At 35.9% G+C, this 17,682-nt stretch overlaps 1 protein-coding gene across 2 annotated transcripts in view; it reads left to right on the forward strand.

Annotated features, from left to right (window-relative positions):
• kansl1b (KAT8 regulatory NSL complex subunit 1b) overlaps window positions 1–17,682 on the forward strand; it is a 68,947-nt gene that overhangs the window by 35,441 nt on the left and 15,824 nt on the right. For both annotated transcript variants that reach the window (XM_051101874.1, XM_051101869.1), the window contains exons 3-4: window positions 13,348–13,489; window positions 17,289–17,384. In XM_051101874.1, the coding sequence (XP_050957831.1) occupies window positions 13,348–13,489; window positions 17,289–17,384 (238 nt within the window). The remainder of the gene's footprint in view (window positions 1–13,347; window positions 13,490–17,288; window positions 17,385–17,682) is intronic.

The following is a 17,682-nucleotide window of genomic DNA, read 5'->3' on the forward strand; positions in this document are numbered from 1 at the left end:
CGCATTTTTAACTTTATGAACTTAATCTTCCATTTTAATGAATTATATGCAGTAATAAACAACATTCAAACAAGAGCTTCACGATTCTGGATAAACTGAGATTCCCAGTTATTTTTAATAAATTGGAGACCATGATTCTCTCACGATTCAGGAGAAAAAAGATTAGAAAACTGAACAAAATAACGTAATTTGCTAGTGGTTCTGGCAAACTGTTCGTTCCTTAAGTCTTTTAAAAACATATTCATTTAAACAATAAAAAAAAAAAAAAACATTCAGTGAAGGAGTCAGTGTCTCACTTCATTAAGACTTGTTTAACTACTGAAATCTCCTGAATGAACGATTCAGTGACATGCCTTTTTTTTTTTCTTAAACCGGACAGTTGTTAAGCATTGGATAAGCGTTACTATACATACAAGTGTTAAGATACTTCAGTTTTGATCGCTACTGTAGACAATAAATGTTTATACCCAAACTATAAACTTTTATCCCTGTACTTCTATTATTTAAATGTCTGTTACACAAAAATAATGATTATAATGTGGTTGAAAAGCCTGTTTGTGTTGCTCTTTCTGTGTTCACATTTACCCCGACCCTCTGATTCATTAACATGGTCAGCGACAAAACGTGCTTCTCACACTCCACTGACACTCGTGATGTGAAACAGTCCTGATACACATAGCTAAATCGTTGTCATTCAGGAATAAGATCGCGTGGGTGTTTGAATGGAGATCTTGATATTTTAAGGATTAATCGTTTTGGGAGGATATCGTCACGAGATCTCACGAGATACGACTGGTCGTCACATCCCTAGAAAAAATGGAATTAAAAAAAAATTAAACTGACAAAATGGGATTTGGAAAAAAATAAAACGGAATTTGGGAAAAAATAAAACTGATTTCATAGGGCCCTAGATTATCCCACAATATGCTGAATCTTGTCCTCTCTTCGAGAAACGCATCACAGATCTTTTATGCTGTCCTGACATAAGGCCGTTTTTGCTGTGGTGTTGCAGTCAGTCGGGAGTTCAAACATGCCGAGGAGACGCGTCACTTTCCCACCCTGATCTCCAAACATCTGGAGCTGCTTACGCCAGAACTGATGGCCCTGGAAATCTGCACCCACACCCATTGCATAACGCTTCACACTTGTTCTCTCTCTCTCTCGTATACTCACTTGTTCCAACATAGTTGCTTTTTTAGTCAGTTTGTTTTCTTCTCTCTCTTTTCCTTTTCTCCTCTTGCTCATTTATGTGAAGACTCCAGAGTTCCACACAGGATTCACCTCTCTCTCAGTTCACTGGCTCCTCCCTGTGTGGCACAAGCTCCCATTACATTTCTGCTTCGTTCACCAACGTACAGTTGTAGCTTGGCCAACACGGAATCTGCACAGGTTTTTACTGGAATCCTGAAATTTGATTGAATGGAACACAGCTGGGAGGATTATATTGGCCAAATGCATTTCTAGAGTTGAGAGTTGTGTAGAAATCTTGTAAAGATAAGAGGTCAAATGCTTTAGTGATTACATGGAACTTTCTCTAGAAGACTGTAGACCAATGGTATATTCCTAGATTTACACTATTGACTTATAAATATTGTAATTTTATATATATGTAGGAGGAGGCAAGGGAATAATATAACGTATTATAAATAACTTGTTTTTCTAAAGAAACATTGTCCAACAGCGACACCAGCAGGTAAAGTTACAGTGGGAGTCTGCATTTCTCTTGCCTCCCCTGAGCCCATTGAGTTTTAAGTTTTCCTAAAGCCTGTGGTGAGTTTGGTAGGGGGTAATTGAGAATGAATGGGGGAAAGTCACGTGAGAGGAGGCAGTGCCTCCATCGCAGTATGATTGGATATGACTGGTTGTGTTTGGCTGTGATTGGTTCGTGCGATAAATCCCGCCTCTTGTGTTTGCGTGAATCAGTCTGAATGAACAATATAATGGTGTTAATTGGAAAACTGATTTAAAAAAAACAAGTAAACAACTGATACACTTACATATAACATCTTATATTTAAGACTTGAAATGGCCTGAAAACATGATCTGTGTGAGTTTTTAGTGAAAGAAATTCTGTGACCACTATTTGCCGAGCTTTGAAGACTGATGATCTGAAAAATTTAAATTGTTACTGCCTTGAGGTATTATTTTGGAATAAATGTAAAATGTTTAAAAACACTATCTTGATGAGATTCATGCTTGAATATTGATTACATTGTTCATGTAAAAATATAAAATTTTGTTTTCTGGTAATGTTTATTTAGCCAAGGAAATGAGACTGGGACATGAATTTACATTAGATTTAAAAGAAGGAGAGAAAAAAAAAGACTTGAGGACTTTGCCTCCTTATTTCAGAACACCACAAATGCGCATGGAGTTTTAGGATTTTATTTACACAACTTTTCCAGATCACACTTTAAAATTTTGCCTTCCTGGTGTAGTTAAATGATTTTATTTCATCTTTAGTCCCCCTGGAGGTTTGATTTCTGCATTTTCAGGTCAGCTGATGTTGTAAGCTTATAAATGGAGCAATTCAGCTGTGTTACCTTGACAGCTTTTTAATCCGACACGCTAAATGTCGGGGCAAACCATATTCAGCACTGCACTGACCTCGTCACTATCTACAAATAAATCTTGAACTGGTTATAGGCCACGTGTTTATTCAAGTGGCTGCAAGTTTAATGTTGACCTGTTTGTGCAAAACCAATCTCTGCATGCAAGAGTTTACATGCAGGCTGCATCAGTTACTTAAACTCTCCAGATGGCTCAGTGTTTTTCTCTAAACTTCAGTGGAAATATTTAAATGTTTGGGGTTATATGTTGCAATCAACATGCCTGTACTTGTGCAGCTGTGATCAGCTGATCATGACACACTCTGACCTGTAGTTGTACCTATAGAGATTATATTCTTGTGGAAACACCCAAGATTTGATGTGAGTTGTACTTTTTAGCAGTGTGACAAGCTTATGAAGGTTTGTTCATCAGGAATGTTCAGAGACTGTTTTGATGTTCGAAAGTTGCTGAAGTTAAACATTAGCACAGCAAACCGACCCTCATTGCTTTTGTTAGCCTCAGGCGCCACTTTGACCCTTTTGTGGCGGGAGCAGTGATCGTTGTGTGTTGTGGTCAACAAGGAAACATGCCTATTATCAGAGCCTCCAGACCCTCCTCTATCAGTACTAACGCCCCCCACACACGACTACGGGTGCGTTATTTACGAGTTCACAGCGTTATCTAGCAAACCACGGCCTTCAGCACCCACTGAGAGCAGTGGGGGGGGGATATATGGGAGACTGTTTGGGAGTATGGTCAGTACTGTGGAAATCTGCTGACTTATAGTGATGTACTAGGAGCTGGGAAAATGGGGGCACAGGCTTCCTGTATGAGAGACCAGGCCCACCGTCCTCACATGCCACACATTCTCGTGTGTAAAAGCTAATTGCATTTAGTTTATAGGCCGTAGCTTATTTAGATAATATTTGTTTTATTAATTATGAAATATGGTGAAATATGGTGAAATATGTAAACAAGGTGCTGAGAGTGCTATACTGTTACTGGTAGCTGAAAGCATAGTTAGGGCCCTGTGAAATCAGTTGTGTTTTTTTTGTTGTTTGTTTTTTTTTTCCCCCCAAATTCATTTTTTTCTGTTTTAATTTTTCAAGACTCTGTTTTAATGTTTAAATAAAGAAATACTAATCAAAAAACATGTCTAATTAATTGATTTATTAAAGTAATTAAAGGACCTTATTAAAAGTTTAACAAAAATAAACATTATAAGGCCTTATAATTGTTTTTTTTTTTTTTTTTTTTTTTTACTAAATTCTATGCTTCCCATTATTTATTTTATTTATTTTTTTTTTTTTCAGTTTTAATGTTAATAATTAAAAGCATCAGTAATTAATTGGTTTTATTTTATTATTATTATTATTATTATTATTATTATTTATTTATTTATTTATTTCAGAAAATACTGTGTTGTGAAATTACATTTTTCTGGTACATAAATTCTGGAAAAATTTCTGTTAAATATTCTTTAAAAAATGTAATAATTTTAGTAGTAGTAGTAGTAGTAGTATCATTACTTTAAGTAATAAATGTGACACGGGACCTCAAAACTAGTCATAAGTAGCACGGGTACATTTTATAGCAAGAGCCAACAATACATTGTATGGGTGAAATTATTGATTTTTCTTTTATGCCAAAAATCATTAGGATATTAAGTAAAGATAATGTTCCATGAAGATATTTTGCAAATTTACAGGCTTTGATTTTTTTTTTTTTTTTTTTTTTTTTTTGATTAGTAATATGCATTGCTAAGAACTTCCTTTTGACAACTTTAATGGCGATTTTCTTCATATTTTGATTTTTTTTTTTTTTTTTTTGCATCCTCTGATTCCAGATTAAGTATTTGTATCTCAACCGAACATTTTCCTACCCTAACAGACCATACTTCGATGGAAAGCTTATTTATGTATAAATCTCAATTTCAGAAAACTGACCTTTATTATGGTTTTGTGGTCCAGGGTCACATGTTTCTGTCACAATTTCTTTAAGTTGACATGTAGTGTTTTTGCAGCTTAATATTCACAGGCACACATTTAGTGCACTGGTGACCTAGTTTTGATTTATTCATCCAAAATTTGGCAAATTCTGTGACAATCCACGTTATACAGTAAATTCCATTTTAATGGCTTGATGACTGTTTACAGTCATTGGACAGACCAAAGATTCAGCTTTTTGAACGAATCCACTGAATGAATGGCATCAATTGTAAATTATTTAATCTGACTGGCAACAGCCCTATAGAATTTATTGATAAATTGTAATAATTTGACACAAAAGTTGATGTATATTTTTAAAAAGTAAACAAAAAAATAGGCCTTTATAAAGGTAACACTGCTGAAAATATGGCTTCAGAATAAATAGTTTACACCAGTCTTAAATTTCACTTGTTCGTATTAACCCTGTGAATTTCTAAAAAATACAGTTTGAATTTATAGTCAGGACTGTGTTTTGTTTAATCAATGAGTTCATGATTTTACCCATGCTCTATGAATCAATTCAAATAAATCATTGAAAAAAAGTATGAAAGGATAGTTTGGTGAAATACAGAAATAGACGTGATTAAGTATGGTGCAGGGAATGTTACTTTGTCTTCATGCGTTTTAGTCATTGGACATAATGCTGTTGAATGAGTTTATTTCAGCCCAATACGACTCCCAAACAATACAATAAAAGCTATTTTGAGCATGCTTAAACACTGTATTCATGCTTTAAACTTGGCATGCCTTTTTCTTTTTCCATTCTCTATTCTTTTCTCCTTTATTTTGCTCCATGTCTGCCTCCTACCAGTCATGTGACCTTGAAAGGGGTGGGACTTTCTCTTTCTCTCTCAGCACATCAAACTCTTTGTTCTCCAGACGACGCCCATATCATGTCTGCAGTAGAGCGGCTCCGTCCCTGGCCTGGAAGTCAGCACTCGTTCTGCCCTTCACACACATTACAGTTTCTCACAATGATTACAAATGCAGGCTGCACTTTGACTGTGCCCAACAGTTTTACCGGTTCTTTCAACGTCTTTCTAAGCCACCTTAACTTTTATTATAAATGATTGTGTTTGGATGCTCAAGGTCGTTAGTATTTGCATGCATGCAGGTGTGTGTATTCAGTGTTTTCGTCTCAGCTGTCTGCGCGTTACCCACGTAATGATCACCGCAGGCTTGATTTCCTGTGTTTTCATTTTGCTCCTCCGCCTCGTTCTGTCATTTCCTGAAAAAGCAGGGTGTGCGTGCACACGCACGCTTTTGTGTATGTGTCAGAGGCGAGGGAGTTCATCATGAAGGCAATGATGTGGATGAGAGTCCAGACTGGAAATGCACTTAGTTTATATGCACTTAGTACATACATGTTTGACATTTCTGAAAATATGCAGTGGTGATCGCAAGCTTTTCACAGATCCATTGTCACTTTGCACTGCTTCAGTTGACAAAATCCCCAAGCTCTGTGTGTGTGTTACAGAGAGATACTCTGTAGTGTTTTCTGACCTTGAGATGGGACGCTCCTGTCCTTCCACCCATTCCCACTTGAGTCGGGCTGTGATTGTGTCTTGCTGTTGAGCTAATGTTAGACTTTATCGTGGTTTGTTCTGTGCAGAGGTCATAGTCTGTGGGAATCATCAGAGAAAGATTAAGCAGCTTTGTGTTTGTCTCCCCGTCTTTTCTGTTGATCATCAGCTCTGTCTTTCTTCACTTGGGGACATTTTTGAGTGGTTGCTCTCTGCTTTCAAAGTATGATTTTAAGCGCTATGCTGCATTGTCATGTGATGTTCCCATTGAGTTAAAGAGGAGGTTAGTCATTGTTTTTTTTTTTTGTTTGTTTTTGTTTTTTTACCAAGGATCAGTATTGCTTGAACACAGTTTCTGTACTTTTTCCATTGACACAGCAAATGTTTGTATTAAAGGAGAAGCGTGCAAAAATTTGAAATAAATTATTGATATTATGCTCAATTTTGAGCATTTTCAAACAGATAATCCTGCCCCCAACTCACAGCATTTGTGCTGGGATTAAATATTTTGGTAGTACCACAGCAGAGGAATTAACCTACAAATTGCTTATTTAAAGTTGTCTCTGCATATTAAACTGGAGTGGGAAAACTATTCTTCTAATTTCCTGTAGCAATGTGATGATTTTTTTTTTAATGTACACTACCAGTCAAAAGTACATTAAGAACATTAAGATTTTGTTTTTTTTTTTTTTTTGTTTTTTTTTTTAAAGAAGTTTTTTTTGAATACAAGCCTGGGTTTATTTTAAAATTTTGAACAATTTTTACTATTTAAAATTCTCTTTGAATACATTTTAAAATGTAATTTATTCCTTGATTTCAAAGCTGAATTTTCATTACTCCAGTCACATGATCATTCAGAAATCATTCTAATATACTGATTTGCTGCTCAAAAAACATTTCTGTTGAAAACAGCGGAGTAGAATTTTATTTTATTTTTTTATTTATTTTTTTTTTTTTTCAGATTTCTTTGAATAGGAATTTCAGAAGAATAGCAATTATCTGAAATAGAAATCTGAAGCATCCTTGCTAAATAAAAGTATTAATTTCTTTTTTAAAAAAAGTTACACTGACACCAAGCCTTTGTATGGTATAGTGTATACTGTTATAAAAGCTTTTTATTTCTGATAAATGTTGATCTTTGGAACTTTCTAATCATCACAGAAACCTAAAAAAAAAAATTACTCAAATGTTGTTAGTAATAATAATAATAATAATAATAATAATAATAATAATAATAATAATAATAATAATAATGTTTCTTGAACCGCAAATCGGCATATTTGAATGTTTTCTGAAGGATCATGTAATGGAGTAATGATGCTAAAAATTCAGCTTTGAAATCACAGGAATAAATAACATTATAAAATATATTCAAATAGAAAGCAGTTATTTTAAAACGTGAATGTATTTTACAATATTACTGCTTTTGCTGTATTTTGGATCAATTAAAGGCAGGCTTGGTGAGCAAAAGAGACTTATTAAAAAAAACATTAAAACTGTTCAAAAACTTTTGACTGGAATATTACATTCTACTTGTAATTATGTTTACAAAATTATGCAGTGCTTCATGAAATCTGAAATTCATTCACTATTTTTAATGATTTTTTTTAATGAATATGATTTGTTTCCAGGTTGGACATCTGGATGTGGCAAACTTTTATAACAAAAAACAGGCCTTTAGTTCCATTTTGTTTAAGAAATAAATGTGTAATACACAGGCTATCATTAAATGATAAAAATTAACGTTAAATTCAGTTATCAGTGCTGTTTTACACCTCTTAATTGGATTGGTTTGCACGTTTTTGGCCCGTGTGTGCTGATTTTTATGTGTTGGTTTAAAATACTGGCGTAGTCTTGTTCTGTGTTAAGTATTTGAAGTGTTTATTGTTCTGGCTTTGTGTCCGCTCATGTGAACGTGGGCCTTTTCTTATGATGACCCACTTGGCATCAAGCTGAAGGTTTCTGGATTGTTTGGCCTGTAAATGTTTGGCTGTACATGGCATTTCAGTTTGTGTGTGACTTGTGTCTCTGTAGAGGGCTAATGATTTTTTTTTTTTTTTTTTTTTTTTTTTTTTTTTTGTCCTTTTTTAAATATGTTTCAGTTTTGTGTCAAATGGAGTGTGGTATTGTCAAAGTTAGATCAAAACTAAATTTCAGAACTGGCTTGTTTTTACAATGGTAATTAGCTGTGCTTTTAACACTGGCTGCTAAATGCGGTAGGCCTGTGGGTTTATTGATTTGAATTGTGGGTTTATTTTTTAATGTTTAAATTCCCTTGACAAATACAGTTTGTTGTTGATAAGAGTGAACAGGAAGTTGGGATGGGACAAATTGAAGGACACTTAAAGTAAACCTAAATGTAATACTGCTTAGTTGTGTTGCATTGTATTTAATATACATAGGCATGATACATAATGTTGGGCATGTGACTTGCATTTGAAAGCTTGTAGGCCATTAAAATGTGTTGTAGATCATATTAGATATTAGCAAATTTCCCTTACTCACGCCCAGCCAAAGACTGTGCGTTGTGTTGACATGACCTGTCTCTGATCTTTACGCGCGGTCTCTTGTCTTTATTTTGTGGCCGCTTCCTGCTTGTTTCCTGTTTCCTCTGAGGACAGCGGGTTGGGAAGCATCTCATCTGTGTGCATTTGCTGTCTCTGTGCCATAATCACTCGGTCAGATCAGGTTTATTACTTGTTCATTCTCTCACACACATACAGACTGTTTTAAAAGCTTTATTCACTGAGACAGAACATCTCATCACATTCCTCCTTACATGCAAACATGCAGCATATCTACTCATGTTCAAGTGCTGCCCCTTGTGGCATCTGTGTGAATTACATGGTTGTTTCAATCCCTCCCCCACCCCGAACCCATGTGGAAACATTTTGAATGCCCAGAAATACAAAACACTCATCTGAACTGGCAAGAGGGGAAACATGGCATTCCAGTGAAGAGGAAGAAGGCTGGTCACAGTGTGTTTGTAAAGCTTGTTCCAGGGAATCATAGCATGTTTACAGAAGCCTCATTCCTGTCTTTGTCTGACTTTTCAGAATAGATTGTGGTTATTGTTGAAATGCATATGCTTGTTGTCTTCAAAATCAGTTGTCGCCGCTATCCTGTTTATGCCTCTACGTAGTGTTCTGATGATTTTTTCTATAATAATACAATAATATTATGTTTAATTATATATTATAGGGGTGGGAGGAAAATTAATTCACATATGAATCACGATTCAGTCTTCTAGCGATTCGCATCGATTTACACATTTCAACAATCAAATTTCTAGTTAATAAAATAACATGTCGGAACAAAACGGCAACAGCAATGGAGGAGGAGGACAAACAAACACATCCTGCCCCATTTTCAGGGTGAGTGTTTGGAAAAAATATTATATTAATTATTAATTTTTTGTTATTAAGGCATGGAAAACAAACAACACTTTCTACGGAGCCACTAAAGGGACATGGTTAGCTGCTTGCTAGTGTAGCCGGTTGTATTACAGTACATACAGTTTTGCTTGCCACGTAAACAGAGTAAGGAGAGATGACTTGATATGACAATGGCAAATGATTTGCAAATACTGAGCACCACTGACAAATCAGACAGACTTATAAAATGTGTGGTAAATACGGAGTACATGTGAGTCTCTTAAGTGTAAGTAAAACGAAAGCGCGCATTCAAAAGAGGTTTCAGTTCCCCACATATTAATAGCGTCTCCCTAATGCCCACAATTTATATACAGTGTAATTAAGCAGTGATATAATTGCGAGAGAAAACACTGAAATGTGTTTTTTCCTCCCATCTCATATTTATTTCCTTTAAAGCTTCCGTAGTACACGTCTTCCTTTCTGAATGCAGTATTTGGATTCGGCACATCCCTAGTGGGAAGTGTAAAATATTTTTGATTTATTAGGAAGTTAATAGTTTTTTGTGATGATTTATTTATTGAAAGGAAAGGTAATAATTATTATGAAACACTGATTTCTTGAGTCAGGACTATCCATACCATAGACTGGTGTGTTTTTTGTATTAAAATACTGGTCTGATTGATGTCCAGTGAGCACAATTTTAGGAGTCGTGATTAATTAAAATTAATTAAAAATTGTGAATCTCTCTCTCTCTCTCTCTCTCTCTCTCTCTCTCTCTCTCTCTCCTCTCCCTCTCCCCTCCCTCTCTCTCTCTCTCTCTCCTCTCCCTCTCCCCTCCCTCTCCCTCTCCCTCTCTCTCTCTCTCTCTCTCTCTCTCTCTCTCTCTCTCTCTCTCTCTCTCTCTCTCTCTCTCTCTCTCTCTCTCCCTCTCTCCCTCTCTCTCTCCCCACATATATATGAAGAGTTCAGATGCAAAAGCCTCTAAATTCATCTGATGCATTTCTTTCTGGCTACTTTGTATAGCTTTTTATCTAAGTCCTGCTACTTCTGATTGGGCTGAGGCTGGAATTTAGTGAGTTTTAAATAAAAGTATTTGATGGACGTATACTATGTGTCAGGAGCATTCAGACAGTATTATTAGGTGCGTTTCCATTATCGTTCAAGATGTGCAAATTGAAATTGCGAATTGAAAATACGCCTAATGGAAACGTGTCAATCTCACAAAAAAGGCAATTTGAAAAAGAATTATTTTGCAAAACCGCAATGGAAACGGCTTTTTCGCATTTACTGGTCACATGGCATGTGTAAACGGGCATATGATCATTCTTCAATGTACTATAAACTCCAAGAAACACTTCATATGTAGCCGCTCTTAAGTATAAGGGGCTTTCCCTGATATTAATGCTTAGACTATTTACGCTGCATGCATCTGCGGCGTGTAAGAGTAATTCGCAATACTTTTTTATCGACATTTATAAAATATCGCCAAAGTTTTGCACAAACCTGTAATGGAAACATGCCTCTTATCTCATTTTTGACCGAGATGGCTTTTAGCTGTTTTTGCATCTGAACTCTTCTCATATGTATATTTTATCTAAATGTGACCCCAAGAATCGATATGAATCAAATCGTGAGGTACCGAAAGATTCTCACCCGTAATATATATATATGTGTGTGTGTGTGTGTGTGTGTGTGTGTGTGTGTGTATGTATATGTGTCCACCCAAAAACATAAATTGTCATAATTTACTCGCCTATTTTATTTTTTTACTTTATGCTCAACTCACTCAAGTAAAGTAAGTAAATATATTGATGTTTTAGAATATATTGTGTCTCTCTGACTCTCTTTCTGTGTGTGTGTGTGTTTCAAACCATTCATGTTAGTGTAAACCTTTCATTGCTGTAACCCTTAAAACCAGACTGCAAGAGGTTTACTGTAAATGCATGTGTCCTCTGTGCATCATTTTCCTGAATGCCACCACAGTGGCAGTTGCGCCGATGGCTTGGGCCTGTCATTGCTGCTTGCAGCTGTATTATTATTTTTAATACATATTTATTTTGTGGAGCATTAAACAAGTTAGTTTGAAGAATGCTGGGCGCCAAATAGTTTTAGTACACAGTGTCATAGAATGGATACCAATGGAAACCAAAACTGTTTGGTTACCAACATTATTCAAACTATAAATGATGACACAAGTTTTTCGTTTAGGATATCCCTTGAATATTGCGTTTTTAAAGAATGAAACTGAAAGGTCCATTGAAGTGAAGCAGAGCATGATTTTCTGTATGTGTGTGCAGGCTGTAGCACAGATACATGCCAGATCTCCTCACGATCACAGATTGTGAGCTCATATCTGGGCCAGTTATCGTCCCAGCTTCTCAGTAAGATTACGTTTAGGCATGTCAGATGTACTGATACTTTAGGAGCTCATTTATTCTAAATAAATGCAATGCAATGTCATACATTGTCTGTGTTGTTAGTAGTGCTGATTCAAGTCAAACAAACCCTTTTCATACATGCTATTTGTAGATAACTAATGCAGTGCGGTTCTACGACTACATAAAACTCATTGTCGTTTTATTGGTTGTCAATAACATCCCATATGATTGCGTAATGACGTGCAGCGACCACAAATAAATCCTTTTGTTCTGCTCACTATGCCGCTGACATTCATGCACAACAAAGTGACTGGATTGTCGTGCGTGAGCTTGGCAAGCGGTGATGCCTGCTGCCTTTTCTCTCATTGCAAACTAATTGGGAACTTGTGATGAGTGTAAAACGACCTTAAAAAGTGTACATCTGAGAGTGAAGCCCACAGGATAAAAGCACAAAACACAAATTTTGAAACAAGGCTTGTTTGTGAGTCTATTGATTGGTATTCTCTTTGAAAAAGGAGAGTGAGGATTCAGACGAGCTTTTGTTGTTGTCAGGCTCCTCTGAAGCAGATCTGAGTGTAATTTCAGCCTATAAAGAGAGTTCTTATTGGACGGTTACAAGAAAGTAGTGATAAGTGTGTATGTTTGTGTCCTCAGTGCACTTTTTAGTTGTCTTCTCGTCATTCTCCTCTGCGGTTACAGTGATGCTTTTTCTTTTCCCCTTCGCTTTTATCTCTCAAGTCTCTCACTGTCTCTGATTCAGGGAAATCTTGAGTCATATTGTTGTTGTTGTTGTAGTACTTCAGATGAAAAAGGAGACGTTTATTTCTCCTCATGTTTTGCAATCTTTTTATTTTCAGTAATATGCACTGGTTTTGCTTGGTTTATGTTGCCTCACTGCAACAGCTGAGAGACCAGAGGTTATGCAAGAATGTACTAGGGCTAATGTAAAGAGGTCAGAGGTCAACTCTGTGCATTTTTGTCAGTGCTTGACACCCTATACTATTATTTCTTTATTTCCATTTTTTTGCTAAGTTCAGTGGGAGCAAGTTGAGTGGTTTTCGGGAGAGTCTCATTGAGTGGCCTGTGTCAAGTGGCTTTCTAAATTCTCACGGACACAAACAGCTAGAGGAAGTTTTGGATGGAACTGATGTTCTTGGTTAACTTCCTGTCAGATTTGGTTTCTCAGTTTTGTTTTCACACTTCCATGTCAATGTGTTCTGTGGAGAGGTGATAACTGTCACACAGAGGTTACTAAATGTTTTGTCATTTTGTGTTGTTATACATTACTCTTTAAAAATAATGACTGTAGTAACATTGACTCAAACCAAATTATAACTCTCACTGTCCACATAAGCACCATGACATAACTAATTAGAGCAACTCCTTACCTGGCTTTAAGAAGGAAATGCATTTGTGCATTTAGCTAAAACGTCAACGTGAATGCTAATTATGATGACAGATATTTCCTAAACATGAATGGACATGAATGAACTCTTGCTGTGAGTTGTAACCCGAGTATTTCTCTGTTTTCCAGATGTAGGAGAGCAGAAGGCCGTTATGCCGTTGACCGAGCTGCCATCATCAGTCACTGGAACTGGCTACAGGCCCAAGTCTCGGATCTGGAGTACCGTATACGCCAACAGACCGACATTTACAGACAGATCCGCTCCAGCAAGGTGAGCGCATACACACAGCCATGCATATTCACTTTGTTCGCTTTGTGCTGTTTACACCAGAATCGCTGGTGTAGTTTAAGTTTTAACCCAGCAGAGGTGGCATCTGCCTCTGGTAACTTGGCAACGCGGGTGCTCTCGTGTTCCCGTGGCGAGGCAAACTCTTGTGGGATCATTGTTTTATGTTTCTTGTGCTCAGTGTTTTTGTTTCAAAGTGGTGCTTTTAAAGCTTGCTTTTCTTGTGTGATTTAAACACAAACAGATCATTTGGAGAATGGCATCATTATTTGTCTGACATGTGAAATGTTTGTGGTATTTTAAGATTGTTTAAGTGCATTGAAATTGTGGATGTGTTGGTTGACCTTATAAACTAATTTTCGATATTTATCAATTACCACTGTTCACAAAAAATGTAAATACACAATACAGTGTTTCTGGAAAAAAGAAATACATAATAAATCAAAGACGTTAAGATCACATCAAACGAAATCTACAAAAGTGATTTTTATGTCCATAGAAAGCACATTAAATGTAAGTAAAGTGTCTACGTTTAACGTTTCAAATACGTTTTTGGAGAATAAAATGTCAAAATTTGGTTGAAATAATGTTACATTGTTATTTAGTGTAACACAATAATTATGTAAAAATTCAAACAACATGCTTATTCTGACTTGTACATATTAAAGTATAATAAAATAAGGAAGCTTTATTTTACATTTTTTATTTTACATTTTTGTGTTTTAAATGAGTAAAAAATATTTTACTGACTAATAGGCAAAACCTAGGATAGTGGCAAATTTTAAAAATGTAGAATTACAACTAATTAGTATTTGGGGTGAAAGTAATTTGTTTTATAGGGATGGGTACCGAAACCCGGTATTAAATCAGTTAAATTATGAAAGACCGGAGTATCGATAAGCTCTGGCGTTAACAGTTCTGCTATCGGTACTGGAGAGTTTAAGAAAATACATATACATTTATTGCTGCTATATGTACATTATGTTGCCAATTCTATCTCTCCAGAGTCGCCAGCTGTTTTTATATGCAGTAATATTAGGACATTTGTCTATGATGCATTTTTGGTCTTCACAGTTCAGAGGAGAGGCCGCGCTCACGTGGAGGAGCTACAGAGTGCGCAATATGAAAGCCCTGTTGTACTGTATTGACAGAGGATAGAACTAAACAATCAAACGTCTGATTACACTTTAGGCCTGTGGCTGTGATAGTAGATAAATTTTATTGTTGATTTTGATGTTGGCTTCCAAGAATCATTAAAAAGAAAATGAGGTAAAACAAACTACTCTTTCAACTTCTTTACCTTCACGACGATACGTGCGCATTCGTTCCTCCGTAAAACCCAAACTTAACGTCAGAAGCAGCACAGTCGGTGACTGTTTTAAAATGCAGTCTTTACTGTTTGTTAAACTGTTGTTAAACTGTGGGACATGTTTGATAAAACGTTGAAATCACAGTAATCCTCGTAAGAGATGCTGTTCCCCCGGCTGAACTGTGTGCATGCTCCGAAACGGACAAGCAAAGTACACTTTGGGCTTCAAGTGTGCGTCCAAACGATCAAACACACACTTAAGTATGTCAAAGTGGCCGGCTTGTAGAATATTCACTTAAACACAGTTTATGCCTTGGACGTGAACAGCTGTGAGAAAATCCGCTGTGTTAACATGATCTCATGAAAGTGGGTATGATTGTCGTTCTATTTATACGCAGAAATGGGCTGCATTTGATATATTTGGCCTGCATATGATACGCAATGGTTATGGTTAAGAGTGTGGGGTATGTGCGTGTTATATGCACGCCAAGACAGTGCGTATCATGTGCACGTCAAAACTGCGTATCAAAAATTTATGATATGCACGCCAAAATCAATTTCTGCGAGGGGGGGCGGGGAACCTGCACACTGGTGCATTTACAAATTGATATTTTATATTAATTTAATTAAATTATATTTATTTTACATAATATGAAGCAATGTTAATCAAGCTCTTAATTTTTCATTTATATATAGCCTATATAAATCTAAAGCAAAAAGTACAGTTAAGAATACCGTTAAAGTACCGGATCGATAAGCTGTATCGGTAAGAGTAATAATACTGTTAAAACCCTAACAGTATCCATCCCTAATAATATGTCATAAATTGATTTTTGTTGTAAATATGCCTGACAAGATCGTTACACTGAATGGCATTTTAGTGGCTGTCTTCTGTAAATTAGGGGAAAATGTATGATATTTCTTTTTTTGCTCAGAAAAACAAAAATGCAATTAAATTAAACAGAAAAGCTTTTATTTTATTTTATTTTAATTTTTTTGGGAAAAACAACAATTTAAAGAAGTATTACACTTATTGTTTTAAAAAACAATTTTGCTTAAACCCTTTCTTGTCTTTGACACACACACACACACACACACGTTTGTACTTGTTTTTGCTACATAGTGGGGACCAAATGTCCTCACAAGGATAGTAAAACCTGAAATTTTTGACATTGTGGGGACCGGCCTGCGGTCCACACAATGTTAAAAAATTATTAAAAACAGTAAATGATGTTTATCTGAAAGTGTAACGATGCAAACATGTTTTCTGTGAGGGCTAGGTTTAGGGTTAGGGGATAGACAATAACGTTTGGTCAGTATAAAATCTATAGAAGTCTATGGAAAGTCCCCACAATTCACAAAAACACACACACAAACACACAGATGCTTTTAATAATAATATTTAAGGAAACCATTAAAATGGAACCCAGAAAATAGAATTTGGTGAAAATACTACTAATAATAATTATTATTATTGTATTTTTTTTTTTTTTTGTTCAACTTTTTATAAATTTCTGTTTAATATTGTTAGTTTCATGGTTTCCATTAATTAGACATGCTTTTTGATAAATACAATTTAATTTAACCATTAAAACAGAGTCTAGAAAAATTAGAACAGACAAAAAAGGAATTCAGAAGAATTAAAGTGAATTTGGGAAAAATAAAAGGGTTTCATAGAGCCCTAATAAATGTAATATTGACTGTAAACAATGACCTTGCATCTACAATATTTATATATTGCACAGATGCTGATCTCAAAAGTTGTTTTTTAAAAGTAAGTGCACAACACATTGCAATAAGACTGCAGATCTTTTGTTGTTTGTTACTGCAGATTAGGGCTGCGTGATATTGAGGAAAAATGCGATATGCAATAACTCATTAAATAATGCGATATTTGATATGTGATACGGTACTGCTTAAGTGTCAGATGCTCAGATGAAACAGTTGAACTTCTGTGCACTTCTATAGCTATCTTGTGTCATGTATAAATGGTTATTTCTATATGTATCAAGAGTTCCTGTAAAACCACAACAAATTCCTTGTGTTTGCACATACTTCTGATTCTAATATAACTAGCATACATGTTTCACTTTTTGGGAGAAGAAAGCACACCTACAACTTATGAAACAACTTACGAAAGTGAACGGTAGTGTTTTCCTCTAGCATTACATAAAGATCATGTTAAAATGTTACATTTTAATTTGCGCTGATTCTTATGTAAACTACAAAAGTTATGTAGGCAAGAGCAATTTGTGATTTTTCTCTTTGTCTTTTGTTAATGGCCCAGCGATATGCACATTTGCGATATTTCAATAATTTTGACATTTTGCGGATTAATATTTGTTCTGCTATCTCTGCAGTGAGAAACTTGTTTTTAGCAAATCTAAAAGTGAAAGGTTGAGGGGATTCTGACAGGGGAGGGAAGGCAACGTCTCCAGTTTTTGGTCTATAATTTGTGTGTTTGTTTCTTGATAGGGCTCTGTTGTGCTTGGGGAGAGCTCAGTGTGTGAGTCGGTACCAGAGGACAGCAGTGACGCAAGGACAGAGACCATTACCTGCCCTGTCCCACGGGTAAGACCGGGAGCACAGACCCATGACCGCACTGAGAGACACTAAACAAACTACCAACAGAGTCAGTCTAGTTTTGAACTATGGTTCAAGACCAATGCATGTGTTATTTGCTGTTACATCAGATTGTAAGTAATCAGTTATCTATAATAAAATGGTCTGTCTAAGACCCATTAGTGTGTTTTAATTCCCACACAAACAGATAAAACGCTCATGATACAGGCCTACGCACAGCCCGAGAGAATGCTGGGATTGTTGAGTGAGAGGATTGAGAAGAGGGGCTATAAACACTCAGTCCCTT

This window comes from Labeo rohita, chromosome 3 (genome assembly GCF_022985175.1).
Source record: "Labeo rohita strain BAU-BD-2019 chromosome 3, IGBB_LRoh.1.0, whole genome shotgun sequence".
NCBI classification, from domain to species: Eukaryota; Metazoa; Chordata; class Actinopteri; order Cypriniformes; family Cyprinidae; genus Labeo; species Labeo rohita.